At 43.2% G+C, this 21,025-nt stretch overlaps 2 protein-coding genes across 11 annotated transcripts in view; both read left to right on the top strand.

Annotated features, from left to right (window-relative positions):
• The window catches only part of mbnl2 (muscleblind-like splicing regulator 2), a 41,905-nt gene extending 31,524 nt beyond the window's left edge, over positions 1-10,381 (top strand). For 3 of the 10 annotated variants that reach the window (XM_063877612.1, XM_063877613.1, XM_063877611.1), the window contains exons 6-9: positions 1,329-1,382; positions 1,852-1,996; positions 3,034-3,069; positions 6,846-10,381. In XM_063877612.1, the coding sequence (XP_063733682.1) occupies positions 1,329-1,382; positions 1,852-1,996; positions 3,034-3,069; positions 6,846-6,970 (360 nt within the window). In that variant the 3' untranslated portion in view covers positions 6,971-10,381. Of the gene's footprint in view, positions 1-1,328; positions 1,383-1,851; positions 1,997-3,033; positions 3,070-4,004; positions 4,100-6,845 lie in introns of all 10 variants that reach the window. The other 7 variants (XM_063877614.1, XM_063877618.1, XM_063877616.1 and 4 more) reach the window with 7 other exon arrangements.
• A 1,233-nt stretch (positions 10,382-11,614) lies between these two features.
• LOC134860982 (ras-related protein Rap-2a-like) lies at positions 11,615-20,929 on the top strand. The gene is made up of 2 exons (XM_063877924.1): positions 11,615-12,346; positions 19,774-20,929. Exons 1-2 carry the CDS (start codon positions 12,033-12,035, stop codon positions 20,009-20,011), a joined length of 552 nt encoding a protein of 183 aa, XP_063733994.1. The 5' UTR covers positions 11,615-12,032; the 3' UTR covers positions 20,012-20,929.
• The last annotated feature ends 96 nt before the right edge of the window (positions 20,930-21,025 follow it).

Below are 21,025 nucleotides of genomic sequence, written 5' to 3'. Positions count from 1 at the left end.
GAGCTGGGTTAACCCTAGGACAATGAGTTGTTTAGTCAGCACCTTAATCCAATTTTCTTTTAGCCCTTAGCCTAAGCTAAAGCACCTTTTATTGAAGCCATAAAACCTGTATTGCTGCACTGCTGCAAATAGGTAATATCATTATCCATAATTCACTTTATTTTTTTAAAGCAAATAGGCTGAAGTGTGCTGTAGATAAGGTTACACATTACCTGATGCAGTTACAGTCAGAGGATCCTATTATGGAGATCATGTTGTTTTACTGTGCCACATTATGTGTTGCTTGCCACGCTGTAATCTTCTCCCTCATTGCAAGTGGAATGCGGTCATCTCTGCTTTTCATGTCACTTTAATTGGCCATCTTCCATTTGAACTAACCAGGTGTGTTAACTCCGCAGCAATGCATTGTCGCTCTTTAATATAATGTCATATACTAGCCCGCATACATGAAGCTAGAGGCTTGTGCATGGACCCCTCTACCGCTGTGCTCATCACATCCATGTCATCTTTTTGTTTTCCTCTCCGCAGTGACGTTTTTGAACAAGTTAACAATTACTACCTCGTTAGCTTAGCTTCACACTAATGTAAAACGCATGTAGCTCTTGAGATAGTTGCTGTTTCTAGGAGGAGAGTAAGAATAAACAGAGCTCCACATTCTGTGATTATGACTCACATTCAAGTTCATTGATCACACTAACAAGCCACACGATTTAGCTTGGGACGTGAATTGACACCACCACAAATAGGTTCTTTATCTGCTTTTTGTTCGGATAGTTGGGACTTAAAATCTGCCTACACAACATGTCCACTTGTGAGGGCAGAGTTTATTATTGGAGGGGCTTCGACCACAGTTTGAGACATTTCTTACGGCCCAAACCGCCTCCAGAAGCACTGTAATTATTGTGTGTGTGTCAGCCTATTATTTGAATCTGTTTACTGCATTTTCTTCTACCGTAAATTAAAGAAAAGGTTGATTTACTTACTTTAATTAAATGCTTTCCCAGTAGATTTGAAGTACATCATAGAAACTTGCTTTTTGTTAACCCAAAGTTTAATGTAGATGCTTTTTTTTGCTTTTTGTACTAATTCAAAAAAAGTAGTTTTCTTTTAAGTAAACAAAACAGTTTTTTGTTTATGTGCATGCCTATTGTTTTGTATGTGGTATACTTGCATTCAGATTATTTTTGTTTTTGTTTTTTTCCTTCTCACCTATCCACAATGCAATGCTGTCCCCCATGACGCACCTCTGCTTGCTGTTACCTGTATGTTAATACGCTTGAATCCCATTGGCCCACTGCCATCATGTGCTCGCTGCCTGCTAATTAAAGACTCAGTCGACTGCCAAAGCAATGAAGCGACCCCTCGAGGCAACTGTAGACCTGGTACTTTGACCTTTCACCTTTTGCTTTGCATGTAGCTTCTTTAATTGTACTGTAGCCACTCACAAAATTTAAGTTGGCTCTTTTGTTTTTTGTGAAACCCTGTAAAATTACAAATATTTTTGATCACAAGTAGCACTTCTAGATTGTTCTGTACATGTGTTAATGTAATGTTAAATTAATTTCTGTTGTTGATTGCCTTGCTATGGTGTAGTTTCTCATTGTCCTTGTGATAGTTACAGCAAGTTTCCATTTTTGCCTTGTTGTGCTGTGCTTAGACAAATAACACATTTGCAAATATCACACTTGTGTAAGTATGCAGATCAAATCTACTGTGCTTCTCTTCTGTGTGTGTGTGTGTGTGTGTGTGTGTGTGTGTGTGTGTGTGTGTGTGTGTGTGTGTGTGTGTGTGTGTGTGTGTGTGTGTGTGTGTGTGTGTGTGTGTGTGTGTGTGTGTGTTTTCGGTGTACAGGCGTTCCCCCATGGCGTCCTCCAGCCCCTACCAAAGAGACAAGCGCTGGAGAAGTGTAACGGCTCGCTGTTCAACCCCAGTGTTTTGCACTACCAGCAGGCTCTGGCCAACGCACAGCTCCAGCAGCCCACTTTCTTTCCCACAGGTGAGAGCGCCTCCAAGCACATCATCAAGAGCATGCACAGAAACACCCACTGAATGTGCCCAACCTGCCACCATCACAAATGTATTGTGCGTTTAGTCCTAGATTTTCTTTTGAGTGACGCACATAACAATCCTCGCTATGAAAGTGTGTGTTAATGTTCCAAATATTCACCGTGCCAGCCCTAAACTTTGATCTAATTCCTGCCCATAAAACATGTACTTGCTGCCAAGGTGAAGGGCAGTGCAGGCTTTGATCAGTGCCATAAAAAAGATGATATATTCAATCTTGAATGTGATGCACATTTCTTCAACCAAAGTGTACCAGAGGAGGAAAACAAGCCCAGTTGTTTCCAATCATACGGAGGCTTTCAGTGCATCAAATGGGACAATTTTAAAAGAGCAATCCCCTCCTAAAATGATTTACCAGTGCAGCCTGTAGCCACACTGAGTCACAAGGATGAGACTCCCATCCCTCACTTTACTTTGTACCTGCTCGTTTGGTTTGCCTGTTGTGTGAGATGCCTGACAGCCCCTCCTCCCTTCCTCCCGCGCCCCTCAGTATCAGTGGGTGGGAAATAGCCCTGGGTTAAAGTCGTGTTTGCACATCATGTTATTACCGTACAGATCGGCTAGGTTCCACTTGGATTGAAAAAACAACAATAGGAAGTAGATATGTGAGTCTGTAAGAGACTGGTTATCCATCATTTCCTCCACGTCTGCAAGCCAATAATCATTGATCTTTGCAAACATATTCTACATAATTCTATCCGTGAGTTTGCTTTATTTTAGTTTAGCTGCTCTGTATTTAAACAGCATTCTCTCTAATGCTACAACTGAACCAGGGAACTCCTCTGCTTGCTCCTGCATTCACACCTGGCTCCACTGTAGCATCCACTGTAGATCTTCTATTTTTTTTGGTCTTGTCTAACCTTGTTGATCTCCTCCCTCTCAATTAACCCATTTATTTCCTCCACCTCTCTCTCTCCCTCTCTGTCTCCCCCCTCTCCCTCTCTGTCTTTCTCTGCATGAACACAACAGGGTCAGTCTTGTGCATGACTCCTGCTAGCAGTCTTGGTAGGTCTTGACCTTCCCTTTGCTCTCTCACACACACTGTTTGATGTATATGGGGTTGGGAGGGGGGTTGGGGCAATATCTGCAGCCCTTGCAGGTGAGACAGAAGGTCAGGAAATGTGTTTGTGCTGGGATATTATATGAAACACATTTTGTTTGTATCACCTGAAGGAGTTGTGACTTTCTTTCCCCGCTGACCTACTCGCTAATGTTTGTCCACGATGAAAAAGGGTAGATCAAATACTGTAGGATAGCGACTGTCTGTTTGCTGTGCTGTGTTGATCAGGAAATTTAAATCAGTTTCCCAGAGAAGTTATCTGAGCCACAAAGCCATTTGTCTTCTCTAGAATTACAAGAGGTCTGCATTAACGGGGAAATGATGACAAGGAATGATGAATTTAAGCATAGTCTCTGTCAGAGGAGCATGTTTTTGGCATGAAGTAGCTGCCTGGCGTCTTCCTGCTTGTCAGCCCACATGAATTAGAAAAATAAAATTCCCATCCCCGCTGCCAAAATTCTCCATTGATTCATTGTAATTGGAGCCTTGTGCCGCTCAACTTCTCTGGGAAAAACAGCAAACTGATTCTCCGTATAAATTTCCTTACATGTGATTGTAATCAGCTTCTCTCCTCTTGTTTTTGTTTTTGTTTGTTCTTCTCCCATGCTCTCTGTCTCTCTTTCTCTTCCTTTCTTTCTTTCTGTCCTCCTCGCTTTGCACTGTGAATGGTTGCATGCCATCTGCCGGTGTAACCCTAACGATGGCTTGCTGGCTCTCTGTAACATCCTGCCCACCATCAACATCATCTACAACAAACACATCACAACTGTTGCCACGGTTACCATAATGCTACCTTTCCATTGCTGCCACCTCCTTCCCTCTCCCCCGATTCCTCCTACCTCCCCCCCTTTACCTCTCCTTTCCCACCCTCAAAACAAAGTCCCTATGATGTACAGTGCTGCGCCTGCTACTGTCTCTGCAGCAACAACTCCTGCCACAAGTGTCCCCTACGCAGCAACAGCACCAGCCAATCAGGTTTGCTCCTTTTAAAGCTTTCTTTCATCAGTCCCTGGAGCTCTGAATAAGTACTAGCCTCTAATAGTGGGCTGCAATAACCTGCAGCTGAGCCCCCCCCACCCCACCCTCCCCTTCAACCAAACATCCGCCCTCACTGGGCATGAGAGCCTGTATTTTCCAGAGCTGCCGTTGCTCACATTTCTTATAAAACATCACAACAAGCACTTCTTCAGAGCTCCCACATTTGCAAAGTAGTAGTCGTGTTGTGTTGCACTACTTCCTGGTTTTGTTCTGCATGTTCTGTTTTAAGTTTGACTCTCCACTTTCTCTCGTTGTTGTCTTATAAGCCTCTCCATCTGCAATAGAGGGCATCATCTGTACTGCTTGTGTGCTACGCAAACACACACACACACACACACACACACACACACACACACACACACACACACACACACACACACACACACACTAAAGCAAACACATACAGGCAGCAGCCATGTTGGATGTTTTCCTCCTCTTGTTCCTGGACGCGGGATAAAAAGGGAGAATAAGTCATAACGGGGCGCTGCATGTCAGGGTGAGACACGGGAAAGATGATCACAGGCTGTCTAAAAATGGCCTCTGATGGGCAGCTCTCCTGTTGCTGCGTGTCAGCAGGAGCCAGGGAAGCAGGGCCAGGTTTGAATGCCAGAGTGACGCATGCATGGCCCGTTCTAAAGCTGGACATTTTTTGCACAATGCTGGCGCCCCGGCCGCACACAGCTGGTAATCATTTACTGGTAGTACGCCGTATAGAGGTGCCTTGAGGACACGCAGATGAACAGATTAGAAGTGTTCCACAGGTAGACGTGTGCTGGAAAACAACAACGTCACTATCAGCGGGGGAGGAAGGGGCCACATTTTTGTTATTTGCAGTGGAAGCAGCTGTTGGGAGGACTGTCAGTTCACTTCAATATCATTCATTTGAACAGTTTGAAAAGACAGCAGTCAGGATAAACTACAGGAAGCTTTAGAATAGAGACAGGAAGTATTTATGATATCGATTACTACTAGTATCCCAATTTATAACCTCTTTATGTACCATCTCTTCCCATTAGCTTTCCCATTAGTTTACACAAATATGTTCTTTATTTTCTCCCTAAATGTACAGAGGAAATTCTCTCTATATCCCATTTGGAATATAATAAAAAAGATGAGTGGAAAGCATGGTAAAAGAAATAAAAAGGGACAGGTTCATTTTCAAATTAAAAACAATGAAGTTAATCGTTGTTCCATCGTAAACGGATCATCCGGCCCCGGTACCTTGCGCTTTATTGCCCCTCACAGGCCAGCAGCGTGTGCACTTCCTGCGAGACACCAGCCCTTCCTGTAATTGGCATGCAGCAGCAGTAGCAGCAGGAAGCAGACTGCTCTTTAAAGATGCATGTGGGACAAGGAGCCGGAGAAACACTGACGTCAGCCCCTCGCTGTCTGTCTCCGTCTGACCCCCCCCCCATCCACCACACTGCATAAAGATGTCTCCAGCTAGGACACGGTTAACACCTCTCCTCACCAGCTGTACTGCGCGTAGAGCCTGCCTTGTTTACCACATCTTATGGTCCTTCAGAACAAACACCCTGAATATGTTCGGTGTAAATACATGACGTCATTGTTTCCAATCTCAGTCTCAAACCCTGAGATGGTGCTCACGTAGCATTAGCCTTTTGCATCACCTAGATTGTTCTGTGGCTTTATCAAGTTCATTTGGACTTGGTGAGGTGATAACATTGGCATAGTGATATTAATAATTAGGTATCTGGAGCTATAGGGCTGTGTGTTGCTCACCTCTCACATGCTTTGAGGGACAGGTTGTTGCAGACACATTAGCAGGTTCAGAGTCTGGTCAACTCTGCACAGTCTGAGCTGTGACATGACAAGCAACAACCAATCCCATCATCATGTTCCAGCTCATATTAACCATGTGCTAGGAGCTGGTGACTCTGCTCTGACTGCTAACGTTGCAGCACCCTCTACTGTCTGTTCACGGCATTAAAGGACATGCTTTGCAGACTGTGTGTGATCCATCTCGAGACCCACACACTCTCCACCTGCAGCGTCCGTCTGTGATGTGTGTGACTCTCTATTGTATACTAACACTCACCATGCTGCAGGGCTTTGTACTGGCTGCTAGGGGCAACCACATAATGACAGCTACCTGTCCTCCCTCTCCCCCACTATAGACAATCTGTCCCTCTTCTTCTCTCTTTCTCTTTGTTGTTCGTTGGGTCAGTGTTTATCTCTGAGAGAGAGAACACACTCAGACGGGACTGGACATGGGTCAAATATTATTTGCAAATCGGTAGAAGCTTTGGCTCTGGTGTGCATCAGGCACCCTCACCACAGACACAGAAATGGTGATATGTCTTTTGTCGAGCGTCTAAAGGCAAACATGTTTACGTGAGTCTGGAATAGCCATACTGGTGGCCCCGAGTACCAGTTTGAATCTGTCCCAGGACCATTTTCTGCATGTCCTCCCCTCTCTCTCCCTGTTTCAACTCTTTCTCTACAATCAGAGCACTGGTCCATTTCTTACCTCCTGTTGAGGCCTTAAAGTAGGCAGAAGCAAATAGTGTTTGACCCAGATCACACCGAACACATTACAGCATCTATTCTGTGAACTTATGTTGTGTTTCATTTGTAATAATACAAAGTTCCTCTCTTACAGGTCCACTAAATGTGTCTCTTCTCTCTCTCCTCCTCTACTCTCTCTGTCTCTGTCCTGCAGATTATCCTGAAATAATTTTCAGGAAGGGAATGGAGTGTCACGAAGCTGCACTAGGAAACCCAAAAGAGCCCCCGTGTAAATACTACCTGACCTCTCCCATAGAGGTCCAGCAACCTGCATGCTAAGAGTGTAACACTTCAATTTAACCGTAAGAACTGCAGTGCCGGTGTAACACACACATAAAAAAAAAAAAAGATATATAATGTATGTATTGCTAGAAAAAAAAAACTATTAACTTGAAAAAGTCAAAAATATTCTTCTGTATAGAAACTACATACATAGCAGACACACTATAGAGGTCATTCTAACAACTGTTCTCCCAAAGTACCGTCAAACCCCTCTCATATTTATTCTAAAACCGCTGCACAATGTTCATCCCTTTGGTGAGTAAAGAGGAAAAGATTTGCACTATACCAGACATGTAGTGCTTGAGTGGAAAGCAGGAAGAGTCACAGAAAACACGTGCACAGCCACACCGACGCACCGAGCGGTTTCCGTCTCGCGGGTTCTGCTTTTCTGAAAGTTGAATGTCCTTGGGGCAGACAGGCTCATGTTTTGTTAATGTGACTGTCCCTGCGAGGGTCATCTGCCCCAGATGCTGTTACGATGCCATGATGAAGCTCATCCTCCCCTCCCCACGCCAACTTTTCATCTCCGGAAAACATCTTGCCAAAGTTGAAGAGGTCGGTGGAATCGACCTGCCAGAAAGCAGAGCCACATCTGAAACACCCTGATCATTTTTGTTTCTCTTTTGCCATTGCGAAAGCTGCTCACGACGCACCCTTTATTTGTTCCGGTGCTCAGGAGGAGTGGTGGGATAGATTGTGCACGGATTTCTGCATGCAGTCTGGACTGTGGGAAAGACAGTGTTGACAGTTGTGGCCATTACCGATAAAAGCCTAAAGGCTCGGGTCTGTGCCAAGGGCTTCACCAAGCTCGAGGGTTCGTTCCAGACATACCAAGCCTTGTGTGTGAGTGTGTGTGTGTGTGTGCATGTGTGTTCGTACCTGGAGACGGATGGTCTGCCGGCAGACTGGGACTTGAAGCGAGGTCTAGCAGGGGACAGCAGGAGAGGTTTTTGGGGGAGGGTGGGAGAGGGTATTAAGTGCTTAACTAAAAAACGGTGCATTTGACGACGCACGTCAAGCAAAAGATGACTTGAACTACGACTGGAGGGCTATCTGTGACCGTCGGTTGTCCTGTCCAACCCTACTATCACCGATAATCCTGTTTCCATTTTAGAAAAAACTGTAGAAGTGCCTAAAAAATGCTCATCAACAACACATTCATCCAGAGGGAGAAGTCACGACACAGCGGCTGTCAGGAGGACTTTTTCGGGGAAGACATCACATTTCAGATGAAGGTTTACCCCTGGTAACCGTTCATGAAATCACAAGTGACTTTAAGGAAACAAAAGAAGTTAAAGAAACGACAAATCAAAAATAGCTTTGTAGAATGTTTGGTGACTTTCTCGGTGTACCATCGTTTCTTACCATGGTTTGAGTAGTTTACACGAGGAGTGTGGAAAAAAATGTATTGTAAACTGTAATGTATGTAAAGTGTCTCTTATTTTGAGAGTTTATATCCATGGTTCTAGAAATGTATTCAAAGTTATTTAAAGATTTGTGTTGTGTCTACTATCAAGGTATTTTTCAACACCCCCCACCATCCCCACCTCCACCTCCACCTCCACCCAGAACAATCATTCGTTTTTACCCAAAATTCTATTATTTTTAGACCAAACCTCTCATTAATAATGTGCTTTAACTCAATCTTATTTCCCATATTTCAGAAACTCTGATGTAATTTCATGGTGCTCGATTAACATTGACAATCCACAATCACACCGTTTTTTATTTCCTCCACTCTTGATTGTCTCCACTCTTTGTATGTAATATTTGTGGAAGGTGGTAAAAAGTTTTTATTTTGTTGTAATTTATCTTATGTTACTCTTGGTCAAATTTTAGTCAAAAACAATGTTGTTAACTATTTTGAAATGAATGTAATTTATTGAGCTGTGCTGCGTTCTGCACGGTTGATCATTTCAAGGTCTAACCTGTGAGGTCAGCCAATGAGAAGCCGCGAGGGGTGGGGCTTAAAAGTCAACCCACCAATAGGAAGCTACAGGATCTTTCTTGCCTTCTCATCGATAAAGAGACCACGGGGTTGCAGTAATGAGCATAGCTATAGAGTTGCTTGTGTTGTTGGAAAAAAAATGTTTATTGTATAGATGACATTTTACCAAAAAAAGAGAAGAAAATTTCAAAAAAGATGTACTTTTCACTCTAGTATAATAGTATTTCATAACAATATTAAGTTGTTGCAATTACTAAAGTTGGGTATTTTTGTAAATGACATTGTTAAGTTGATTTTCCTTTTTGCTAGAACACTGTACACACGGTAGATTGTAAAGAAGATATGAACATTTCTTATTCTTCACTGAGATTATGACCTAATATTTTCATTAGCAAAGGACGGCCTGTATAGTGCTGTGACTGTAACACTTACATAGATTTAAAGTCATCAATGTTACATAGATTATATATAAATATATATATAAGAACTAAATAATCTATAAATTAAGATGTACAACTTTTCCCCCGACAAAGGACCCCACGGTTCCACACTGAGAAGACGTTTCATTTGTGTCGCTAGAGTTAAGGATTGCACTTTGCATATTGTTTAAAGATGTGATCTGTTTTTCATTCCTTTCTAAGGGGTTTAGACAGTCCTTCACTCTGCAGTCGATCTGTTTATCAATCCAAAGCAGATTCCACCGGTAAATAACTTTAACTCAACATGTTGCATGAGAAACAATATTTTCTTTTCTTAATAAAACGATTACGTACTGAATGTTTCTAGTGGAAAAAAAAGAAGTCTGTACACACAAATGTCCTCATCTGGTGACCCACAAAGGTATCCTCTTGAGCTGTAGTGTTTGTTTTTTATTTGAAATGTGTTGGCAACGATTGACTGATGGAGAAAAGAAAATGTAAGCACTTTCTGAGCAGTTTGTCAACTGAGCAGACTCCGCTTACCCAAACACTTTGCCTTATCTTGAGTCCATCGTGCTTAAGGTTTATGTTATAAAGAGCTCTTATTAAATTTATTAAAGGAGACTTGATCTCCAAATCCCTTCTCAGTTTCATTTTTAATATCGAAATCAGACTTGTAATGTGTGCATCACAAAGCCAAAAGCAGAGAGTCTTTGGTATTCTCTCAAATCTGCAGTGAGATGTAATTGGCACCTTTAGCCAGCAGAGGGCGCCACACTGGAGACTGCAGGCTATACATTGTGACTTCCAGTGCCATCCTTTGTTGCAGACTACCCCCCACCCCCCCAATAAAGTAAAGATAAATTGACAAAAAGACCCTCATCAGATTTATAGTTTCAATGTAATCATTTTTAAATGTATTCTCTTTTTTTTTTTGCATTTATTTTGTGCAACTTATTGTTTCTATAGTCAAATGTTTCTTTGGTTCCAGCAAGATAGTGTAAAATCTATTGAAGAAAGAAATAAAGAAAATCAAAGAAATGCTTCGTCTCTATATTTCATTTGTCTCATGCAAAGACCTAGTTGACCAAACTGAAGAAACACCTTTTTTTATTTGCAGGAACCACTGTAAAGTGAGCAGGTAAGGCTGTGTTTCCGATATGTAGTCGAACGGTGCTTCCCTAACAGTGGCTCCAAGCTGTCCGCTGCTATGTTTCACCACACATGATGAACATGGTGATAAGGCGCTGGACTCGAACAAACAAACTTAATTTGTTGTTTCTTTGTCACTTCCTGTTCTACTGCAGTGGAGCTTTTTTTTATCTGTGAAAAAAAAGGACATTATATGAAGGGTCAACAATACCTCAATGCCACAATAGAGCATTGATGTTGAATAAAGTCTTTGGGAAGTATATTTATGTAAATATAAACTGTATTCTGATATGTTTGCAGCACCTTTCTGTTTGTAGTGGATACCAAACACTCTGCTGAGCTAGTGGAGCAACTCCTGTGGTAGGTGAACCCAGTTTCATGCAGAATCAGTACCATCTCTTCAGAATGATCTTTAAAAACCCAGGCACATCTTTCATTTCCAACATGTCCAAATGTTTAGTTTTTCTCTAATGTTATTGCCTTCCATTTCCACATATTACCTTTTGAATTGTCTCTAATTCATCTTATCCAACAGTCCCAATGTGTTGGTACTGTTTAAACCAAGTAAATCCCTTTTGTTATTTTGTTTTGAAATAATATTTACTGAGCAGGTTCCAGGACTATAGTCCTTAAGAAAATACCCCAAAACATTTACTAGTGTCAAAGCCCTTTAGAGACCCTGTGATGTGATCTAAATGCATCCATGTTTCTACAAACAATATTGAATGTTTCCTTTTATTTGTCCAAACTTAAGCAAACTTTAACAATAACAATGTGTATTTGCAACATAGCTGTGGTTTAATTGAATATGCAGTGAGCATATTTAGTCATTTCTGAGTTGTTTCTACACTGGTAGCATTATTCATAGATGATTTCACAATTACGATAGTGTCATTTCCCAAATGAGGGCTAATAACAGCTGGCTTACAATAAACAAAACTCCTTTGGCAGCTTGAATAACGAGATGATTTCGTACCCTATATAATTTCCGTTATCATAAGCTTCTCTTGCATCTTAGTCAGATTTCTATTCTTCCTGTGTCTCTATGTGGCACTTATCACCCCCCATATTTTCCAGGAAATAGTAACATGCAGTGGATGCACCGAGTCCAGAGGCGTGGATTCCCAGCAGCTCTGTAGCCTCCTGCAGGATAAATAGGCTCTTCGCCTTTAACAGTACTGTACCCCACTGAGTGTGCAGAGACATGTAGGGTTAGCCTATTGTTTTGCACATAAGAAAATGTGCCGTGTAGTTGTTGCTAATAATAGCCAATCTTATTTTTACCACACCGACGCCTTATTGCATTATGGATGCCACTGGAATCCCTGCAAGATAGCGTGGGAATATTTCAGTAGAGGCTGCTCCTCTCTGGGCTAAATGCTCCAGCATCCCGCCTGTCTCTGCAGCAGCATCTCCTTCACTGTGCGCTCTCACTGTGTCATGGCTGTGGTGTGAGTCTAGACTGCTGTGCGTGGGGATGCGTTTCTTTTATCCGCTGCTGTACACTTTATTCTCTGCATGCGGGGTTTAGGGCCACAGGATGCGGGAGTATAAGGTGGTGGTGCTCGGCAGCGGCGGGGTGGGGAAGTCCGCCCTCACGGTGCAGTTTGTCACCGGGACATTTATAGAGAAGTACGACCCGACCATTGAAGATTTCTACAGGAAGGAGATCGAGGTGGACTCCTCTCCGTCGGTGCTGGAGATCCTGGACACAGCCGGCACCGAGCAGTTCGCCTCCATGAGGGACCTTTACATCAGGAACGGACAAGGCTTCATCCTGGTCTACAGTCTGGTCAACCAGCAAAGTTTTCAGGACATCAAGCCCATGAGAGACCAGATCATCAGGGTGAAAAGGTGAGACACTCCTTAAATGAAGTCTTGTTGCAATAGGGATGATGCTATTCTGTTTGAGGTCCCTTTAAATTGTCACATCCTGGGAGGGAAATGCACACCAAAAGTTGTTTGTGTTAGTGGAACAGGAATGTATAATTGTCACCCTTTGATTTATAGTGGAATAAAACCCTCATCACGGACTACCCCAAGGATCCCCCCAAGGGCCCTTAAAAGATCAAAATGATCCCACGACAAAATGTAAGGTTATTTTTACAATCAGGCCCAGGAAACATGCCAAAATATCATCCCTCCTCTTCCTCTTGTGCCTGGATCCCCTCCAGCGCTGCGTGAGAAGCTGCAACCAGCTCATATGTTCCTCATAAGAGGCCCAGCTGCGGCTCACCTGTCATACATCAACCCGCTGAACTCTCCCTGGGATTGATATCCTCTGTCTCTCTCACATGACTAACTCTGGATGGCTTTGATCAGTTCAGACCATTACTCAACAAATCCACTGAGCTCATCCTCGGCAGGCAGAGAAAGAGAGAAAGAAAAAACTGGGATATTTCCTTTCGGTGGTCACATATCTGAGTTTTTGTCTTAGGGCTTCCCTTAAGAGCCAGACCACAGCTGTGCAAGTGAGGAATGTATTTGGGTTTTAATCAGCTAAATCCAAACATTATAAGGGCTTGTATAGATTGTGTGAAATTGGTTTGGTGCCATGTCAAAAATATCCACTTCAGGGTTTAAAAACTGTTCTTTTTTTGCAGATATCATGCCTGCTTTCTTTTCTCCTCAACTATCAAAATGAAGGCAAGCATATTTAAAAGTAAATTGATTCTTAAAAGAGCTCTATTTAATATTTGGTGGACATTTTGGATAACATATTTAGAGGAATAGGAGTAAGTCTGTTTATTGTGAAGGTGCAGATAGGAGATGGTTAGCCTAGCTTAGCATAAAGACTGGAATCAGGGGCACAGTTGTTGTTTCTATGGGGGTCTAGGTGCTGGACTCCAGGAAGACACTTAGCACATTAGCCCACATACTGCAAACCTATACAAATAGGATCTAATTGGCTCTTTAACCTTTTGGGCTGGCTGTCACAGAGTACCCATCCTGTGTCTTAGGATGTATTTCTCTTATCTCACATGCTGTGTTCCTCCTTTTCCTCTTCAACCCAATAACACAATTAACCATCTGCATGTTGTGTTATAGTAATCTATAATTTAACCTGCACAGTTTGGTGCAGTGCTTTTCACCTCCACACCCCCCGGAGTGAACTGAGTGCTCCTGTGGCACGGACGTCACAGGAAGCAGGAGAGCGTCACTGCTGATGCCGGGGACGAGTGCGTGAGGGAACTCCTTTGAAACGACAAATATAACGATGGATAAAACTGTGTTGTGCCTCCTCTAGCCGCCAGCCGCCACCCCGATGCAGCTGCCTACACTGCACCAGCCACCGCCATCCTCAAGTGTATATCCATGAATATTTCATGCTTTTATTTCACACTGCTCTGCGTTTGAAGCCGGGAGTCTCACTGTATGTTTTCATTGCATTAGTGTCTAATTTCTGAGGCCTGCACACCCTCTGCCAGCTTATATAGGGACAGGTTCTGTTGTTCTTTTAAACATATGCAGACATTTACTCTTTATTGAAAGCAGCCACACAATCAGCTCCTGGTCTCCATTAGCTGTCTCCAGGAGATCAGCCTCCCTCCTCCCAAACTTCTTGCTGAGCCAGCACCAACAACAAGCATCACGCGGATATATAGTATGTGCCCACTCACCAAAACTTAATGGGATTGTGTTGGCTTGGAAGCCAAGAAGACATCAGGCCTCCATTAGGGAGACATATAAACCAGAATGCTTATGCAGGAGGTGGGAGGGAGCATGGGAAAAAAGGGGGATGTTGTATGCAGGTGTTGAAAGTCCACATATCATATTCATTGTGCTGAGTTATATACAGGAGGAGGTCAGGAAATACACCCGGAGTAATTGTGAGACATTTTGGGAAGTACATAAACTTCTTTCTTGCCAAGAACTATAAGAAGATGATCGCACTCTACTATCAGTACTTCAATATTTAATATCAAGCCAATTATTCGAAAGATTTTGCTAAAAGAAGTCAGATTGTTTGGAAGTCTATGACCTATTAATTGATTTATTACTCAGTTCACTTTTCCTGAATTGGTTTAGGGCTTCAATGACTGGTTTTAAGTTGTTCTTCACACAGCAAAGTCCGAATTAAGTTAAAATAGACGACAAAGCAGCGTATGCCGTCTATTCTAGCCAAGAAGTGGACAGATTTTATGCAAATTGAGTAGAAAATCAGACACAACTATAGTTGTAATACCTGTATTTGTTCTGTATATCACCACTGATAGATAGAGCAGCTAAAACGGCACCAGCACGTTAGAAGTGTTGCCCTCCACTCTAAAACATGTTAAAGGTAATCTGATTAGACTTTCTAAATTGTGTTTTTTTACATCTCATATGTGTATAGCTGATGGAGCTAGAGCACACCCTCTTACATACTTCGCCCCCCATAGACTCAAGCACTTCACGGCCTAACAAAATAACCCATGTCAGTTGCTCTCTGTGAAAACAACATCTGGGTGTAGCCCTCCGCACAATCTAATAACCTCCCTGCTTGCATGTGAAGCTTTATTGTGCTGTCTGCTCGGGAGGAGGAGGCCCGCTCAAAGCACTCGAGTTCACGCTGCACTGATGCTGTGTCTAATAGCAGGAGGTGAGCATAACGCACCGCTGAGTGGGAATAGGGTGGAGAGACCAAAACTACGTATCCCAGGGGGCACTTTGGTGTAGGTCCAAAGCAACTTCCTGACCTCAGGCTTTTAGTGTTGGCCGTCAGGATGGAGAGAGTTGTTAAGCAGCCAGCTTTGGTAAAGTGCTCGGTGTAAAGTGTTCTCCACATATCTCACAACAGACTTGTAGAGGTTCATTTACAACACTTTAAGGGACCAAACAGGGATAATGTGTGCAGCAAAAACACGTTTCCTATCTTGCTTATCATCATGCAACACATCAGATCTATCGTAGGATCCCTTGGGGGGGATTTGAATTGCTTTCAAGTGTATCTGGGGTTTCCCACATTCAGATTGTGATTCCAGATCCTAATGTTTACAGAGGGACCAAAAAAAGGATGTTTTTGGAAAGTGAGTACTGAAGGGGCTGTGTTCTCTGTATCAACCTCTGAATTTGTGTCCTTAAAGGGAAAATCTGGCTCCTTTTTTATATGGATTTCCAATCAGTGTTGATGGTAAACGGTGTCTAAAGTGTGCTATATTTACAGAGAGAGGATGCTCCTGCTTGGGGTGTGTGCTTCTAGTGCCTACATTTACCAGGATGCATTGTGAGCTCGCTGTTGACTTGTTGTGCCTATACTTATAAAACATTAAAGACCATGCAGCTCTTTACAGCTTCACTATATCCATTCAGACCATTCACAATAAAAGCCCGACTGAGATTCACTTCACAAAAGGCAACCCTACAATAAAAGTAAAGCTAGCTATAGGTGACAATAAATAATACGGCTACTCCGATAAAGAAAACCCTCTCAGGTAGTTTGTAGTTCTTCCCGGCTTCTTATTATGTACCTCCATTGGTGGTGCAAGATGCAGGAGAACTATCATGGCACACACTGAGTCATTTATTGCTTTAATCACCATTAAATCTGATTTGAAACCCAAATAAAATGTCTCTTTTTAGTCCAGTTATTCAGCATTTTTAGTCTGGTGTTGAGAAAGCATTCTGAAAGGGGATTGAGTAGCATTATTGATATTCAGGTTTCCTCCCCCTTTATTACTTCTGTACACTTCTTTATGTCTCACTTTGAGTTGGCTTAACTGCACAGAACAGCGGGAATAATAAAACTAATTATATTCTCTACTCCCATACTGCCTTTACTGCCTCAGCATCTGCAGTGGAGATAACAACGTGATCTGTAGGAGCCGGGCTGCACCATTAAGGTTGGAAATGAAGCTTGGGGGCTTCATCATAAAAGAAAAACCTGAAGACGTCTTCCATCTGCTGTGCAGGCCCTCTCTTTGTCTGTTGTGTTATTCAGTTTCCTCTCAAAGTAGGCTGGGATGCTACGTATACGTTAGCTCTGTACTCCAGTAGTAACACCCTTTGGGAGTTAACTCAGCGTAGGCACTGTAGGTTTCTGTGTGTATTCTGTCCATTCCTAATAGCAGATATGTGGCTGCTTGTCTCCCAGTGTGGCTCCTCTAACTGCTAATTAACAGCAGATGCAGAGAGCACTAGGGTTGGAGGCCTTCAGGTCGGAAATGCCTGTGTTTTCTGTAATTTGCATATGTTTGCCAGCGCTGTGGGGCTTGTAAAAACGAGTAAGTGAAGTCACTTCTGCTATTTAGCACAGCAGGTAGCAGTAATAAGGCTGCTGTACCCTAAAGCTAAGTGGAAAATGTATGAGTCCATCTTTTTTGTGAGGTATAAACACTGATTCTCTTTGTGCCTTTTTCCACCACAGTAGGAATAACACCCTGAAGAGGCAGAGGGTGTTAGCTGTGCTTTAAAGGCCAAATGTATATCAGCAAGTGATTTAGCTTTCTGCTTCCGTTAATGAGGATGCAGCAGCAGCTTCTTTACCCTTTGACATACAGATGAGGGCCTCAGAAACGTGGACTTCAGCACTTTCCTGTGTGAACACCCCTGCGGCTGAACACACTCTCCGGGGTGTCGTTCTGAAGGAGTGTTTCCACAGCAATATTGTGGAAATGGATACAGATTTTTAACATCCATATCTCCTTATAATTTCATTTCCTGTCAACCACCTGCTGTCGGCTGTTCCCTGAATGCAACGTGACTCCTCTCCCACTGCAAAACAAAAAGCTGCGTATTGGTCCAGCCAAGCGATCCAAACACATTCCAACTGTGCTGATAATTCCCAAGATGCAAAGCTGCCAACTCTTGTCCTGGACCCGAAACACGTTAGCAATGTTTGTCATTTTCTCCTGCAGTATCTCCCAACCAAAAACCCTGGGGACATATTTTATTTGGACGGTGTCGTGGAGATACATCTGTTTAAAAGCTGTGAAAAAAGTGATTCCATATGAAAACAGTAAAGTTGCATGAGATAAACCAGGACAATTAGCCTGGGGAAATCCTTTGAAACCCTTTTTATATCACGCACAGCTTTTTGTTCGATTGTTAACATATCATTCTTGATTTGTGCAGCTTTAAACTTTCAAAATAAAAGCCCTGATTTTACAGAAGGCCCCTGCCAGTGTTATCTTATTGGCATGTGTAATGCATTGCAACACAAACAGTATTTTAATGTTGTAGCGGGTCGTGGTTCAGCTGATGTCATTGACTTTATGTACAGTTCATCTATAACGATACATCACATTCACAATCTCATTATGGGTTTTTATTTAAAACTGCAGTAAAAAGTATTTATCCTTCCGAAAATGAGCAAGAAAGTCTGTGTTTGACGTGGAACACTGAGTGACATGTTCTCCGATCACACATGATATCCCCCTATAAATCCCCGCGGGCTCACTTCCCTTCTTGCTGTGTTGATCAGTTTCAGTTATTCCGGCGAGGAGGGAGGGGTAGTTTGATGCTGCAACAAACACTCCCCACCCCGGAGAAGCTGGCTCTCCCTGTGTGTTTGTAGTTATATATAGAGTTGCTCCTGCGAGGCTGTCACTTTGCATTTGTCTGCGTGGTGCTCTCCTTGTTCACACTTCACACCCTCTAGACTCCATTCCACGGCCATGCAAGATGCTCATCCTGCTGAGGTCAGCTGCTGTGTGTGTGTGTGTGTGTGTGTGTGTGTGTGTGTGTGTGTGTGTGTGTGTGTGTGTGTGTGTGTGTGTGTGTGTGTGTGTGTGTGTGTGTGTGTGTGTGTGTGTGTGTGTGTGTGTGTGTGTGTGTGTGTGTGTGTGTGTGTGTGTGTGTGTTGTACAGTGCGATAGGCAAATGTCAAGCTGCAGGGAAGCTGTTGACATTGGAATTTTTCCTGAGCGAGTTTTCTCTCCTCGACAGTCTTAAAGCATGTCTGCTAAACAATTAGAAAGAACTCCCTGACATTATTTCTAATTATTTATTTAGTTTACTTCCATTTTCACTTTTCAACATGCTTTTTCAGTCATGTGAATCCCTGAGGGAGGTCAGAGGTCGAGCTCAGGCTCAGCTCAGCACCCTTGAAGCTAGGAGAGCCCCTGTTTTGCTCGAGGACCCTTCAGCAGGTGCTCAAATGTCCTTCACTTCTCTCCACCCTGCTGCCTGCATCTATTTCCTCCCTCTCCCCGCCCCTCGTTGGCTCGGTGAGACGTTCGCCAGCTCTTTTCCACGCCTCAGCTCTTCTCCCAGCTGAGCGGTGTGGCAGCAGGCCACCAATTTGTAGATAAGAGCTCATTTCTCGATAGCACCATCAGATCAATACGCCGCGCTCTGAATGCACTTAGGGATGACTGATGGTCCGGGCTATTAGCCGGCCTGCACCATTACCTGCAGTGAGAATATATACCCTCTGTAATTGACATGCTGTAGGTATTTAATTTGAGGAAACATGAAGGGCTTCTAAGTGAAATGAAATATCTACTACATATTTGTGAGACACAGAGTATTTTTGTTTCCTGAAGCCTCATCGATAATCAATCACTGAAGAAATAGTCCCTTTTTTGTTTTTTTAACTTGGCATTAGTTTTCATTGCACTATGTGTTTATTTGTTGGTCCTTATCACACCATTAAGTACCACTTTAGCCCTTAGAGTGAAAACGTTTGTGCACTTGTGCCGTAAAATACATGCAGTCTGGACTTGCTTTTACTACGATTCACTGCAGAGTTTTTAATGATGGGCAACAAAGGAGCTTATGTAAAGTAAAAAATAGTTCTTTTCAGGGCTTATGTTCAGAGAGCTGCACATTAGCCTCATTCAATTATTCAATAAGCTATACCATTACTCCCCGCTGCCTGGTTTCCTTGCATTGATGGATGGAGATGAGTGGGAGGGTCGGCCACACACTGCGGGAGGAGAGCTTTCCAAGACATGCTTTTTGGAAAAACAGAGAGCCAATGATTTGGGATTTCTTACAGCTTGCATGCAGCATGTATCTGATGCATCCAGGAATAAATAGAGCATTGCAGTTATTTCTTTCCGCTGTGACAGTTTGCTAATGGGACCGCCCACTGATATCAGATACCCTGGGAGAGATGGAGGCCTCCTGGGAAGCTGGAGCTGAATGTAGCTGTTTATTCCTCTCCTCTTGCTCCATTGTGCATTGTTCAAACCCCTTATTGTTTCAGCATCTAACAAATACATTATGTAGGCCAACAATGTGCACCCACTCATGATGTCACTGGGTTTAGTCTCACTTGGGTATCAGGAAATTCTGCTTGCAACAAAGCAGGGAATTTCACATGCCGCTCTCCTCTGATATTTCGCTCTCATTTCCAGGTATCAGCAGGTGCCGGTGGTGCTGGTGGGGAATAAGGTGGACCTGGAAGAGGAGAGGGAGGTGTCCCCCAGCGAGGGACAGGCGCTGGCCGAGGATTGGGGCTGCCCTTTCATGGAGACGTCTGCCAAGAGCAAGACCATGGTGGACGAGCTGTTCGCCGAGATCGTGAGGCAGATGGACTTCTGCCCCCTGCCGGACCGGAGAGAGGCGTGCTGCCCCGCCTGCAGCGTGCAGTAGCAGCCTGTCGGAGGGGTGATGGATGGGAGGGTTGTTAGATAATTAGAATGCAAATGAATTCATGTTAGATAGATTAAAGATGGAGGGGTTTAAAGGAAAAATCCACTCTTTCTGAAAACTGTTTCCACCTGCTTTCTGTACGAAGCACAAGTAAACAAAGGAGTGACATCACTCCTCGGACACAGGGTGGATTTTTCCCTTGAAAGACTAAAACAACACTTGACCTCCCACGTTCGTCATCCTGGTTAACAGGAGCAAATGTTCGGGGGTTTCCCAGAGGCAGCACGGTGCCAAAACCATCTGAAAAAAGCCATCGCCAAAGAGGATCATAGTGCGAAATGCTTTTTGGGAAACCAGCCATAGGTCCGAGCAGGGATGGCAGTGTTATTGGTCCTCTTTTTCTTCTGCTTGTGTTTTTCTTGTTGCACTTTTGGGACTTATTTGACAGTGCAAGACCAATCACCGAGTATCTGAACGGATGTCAAGTAACACCACTGTGAAGGAGTCGTACTGGAAGCTAAGTTCACAGCAGGCCCGCCTAACTATGAATGAATGAATAGATGAACGAATGTTTAAAAAAAAAAAAAAGGAAAGCGCACCTTTGGGGAAACTCCTTCAGAAGATCCCAAACGTTGACATACTGTGGATGATGTGTGCATGACGTTGTACTGTCACACTGACATTGAGTACAATCAATCTCACCCAAAGAGACAGTATCAATCAACTGATCAAACAATCATTGAAACTTACCGAACACTTGTCTTTACACATTACGGATGATACAAATGCCTTGTTACATTGTTGGAAGTGAACATCAGTGTCAATGTATAGTTCATTTATCTTATTCACATCAGATATGTTCGTGGTTCAATGTGAGAAACACTTATTTTCAACAAAAAATAAATCTTTATGCACAGATGTTTCATGGGTTTTTATTCCTTATTATATTTTCTTTAATCTGACAGCTCCAACTTTCAGCATTTCAGCTTTGCTTTTTAGGGGTGATCTGGCTCC

The sequence above is a fragment of the Eleginops maclovinus genome, chromosome 24, assembly GCF_036324505.1.
Source record: "Eleginops maclovinus isolate JMC-PN-2008 ecotype Puerto Natales chromosome 24, JC_Emac_rtc_rv5, whole genome shotgun sequence".
In the NCBI taxonomy this organism is placed as follows: domain Eukaryota; kingdom Metazoa; phylum Chordata; class Actinopteri; order Perciformes; family Eleginopidae; genus Eleginops; species Eleginops maclovinus.
The sequence above is the reverse complement of the archived record's forward strand: the minus strand, read 5'-3'. Positions and strand labels throughout refer to the sequence as shown.

Excerpts from the sequence above, each read along its gene's own strand:
- LOC134860982 (XM_063877924.1), top strand. The coding sequence starts at position 12,033 with ATGCGGGAGTATAAGGTGGTGGTGCTCGGCAGCGGCGGGGTGGGGAAG. Across the intron at positions 12,347-19,773 it reads CAGATCATCAGGGTGAAAAG|GTATCAGCAGGTGCCGGTGG; the intron begins GTGAGACACTCC and ends TCTCATTTCCAG.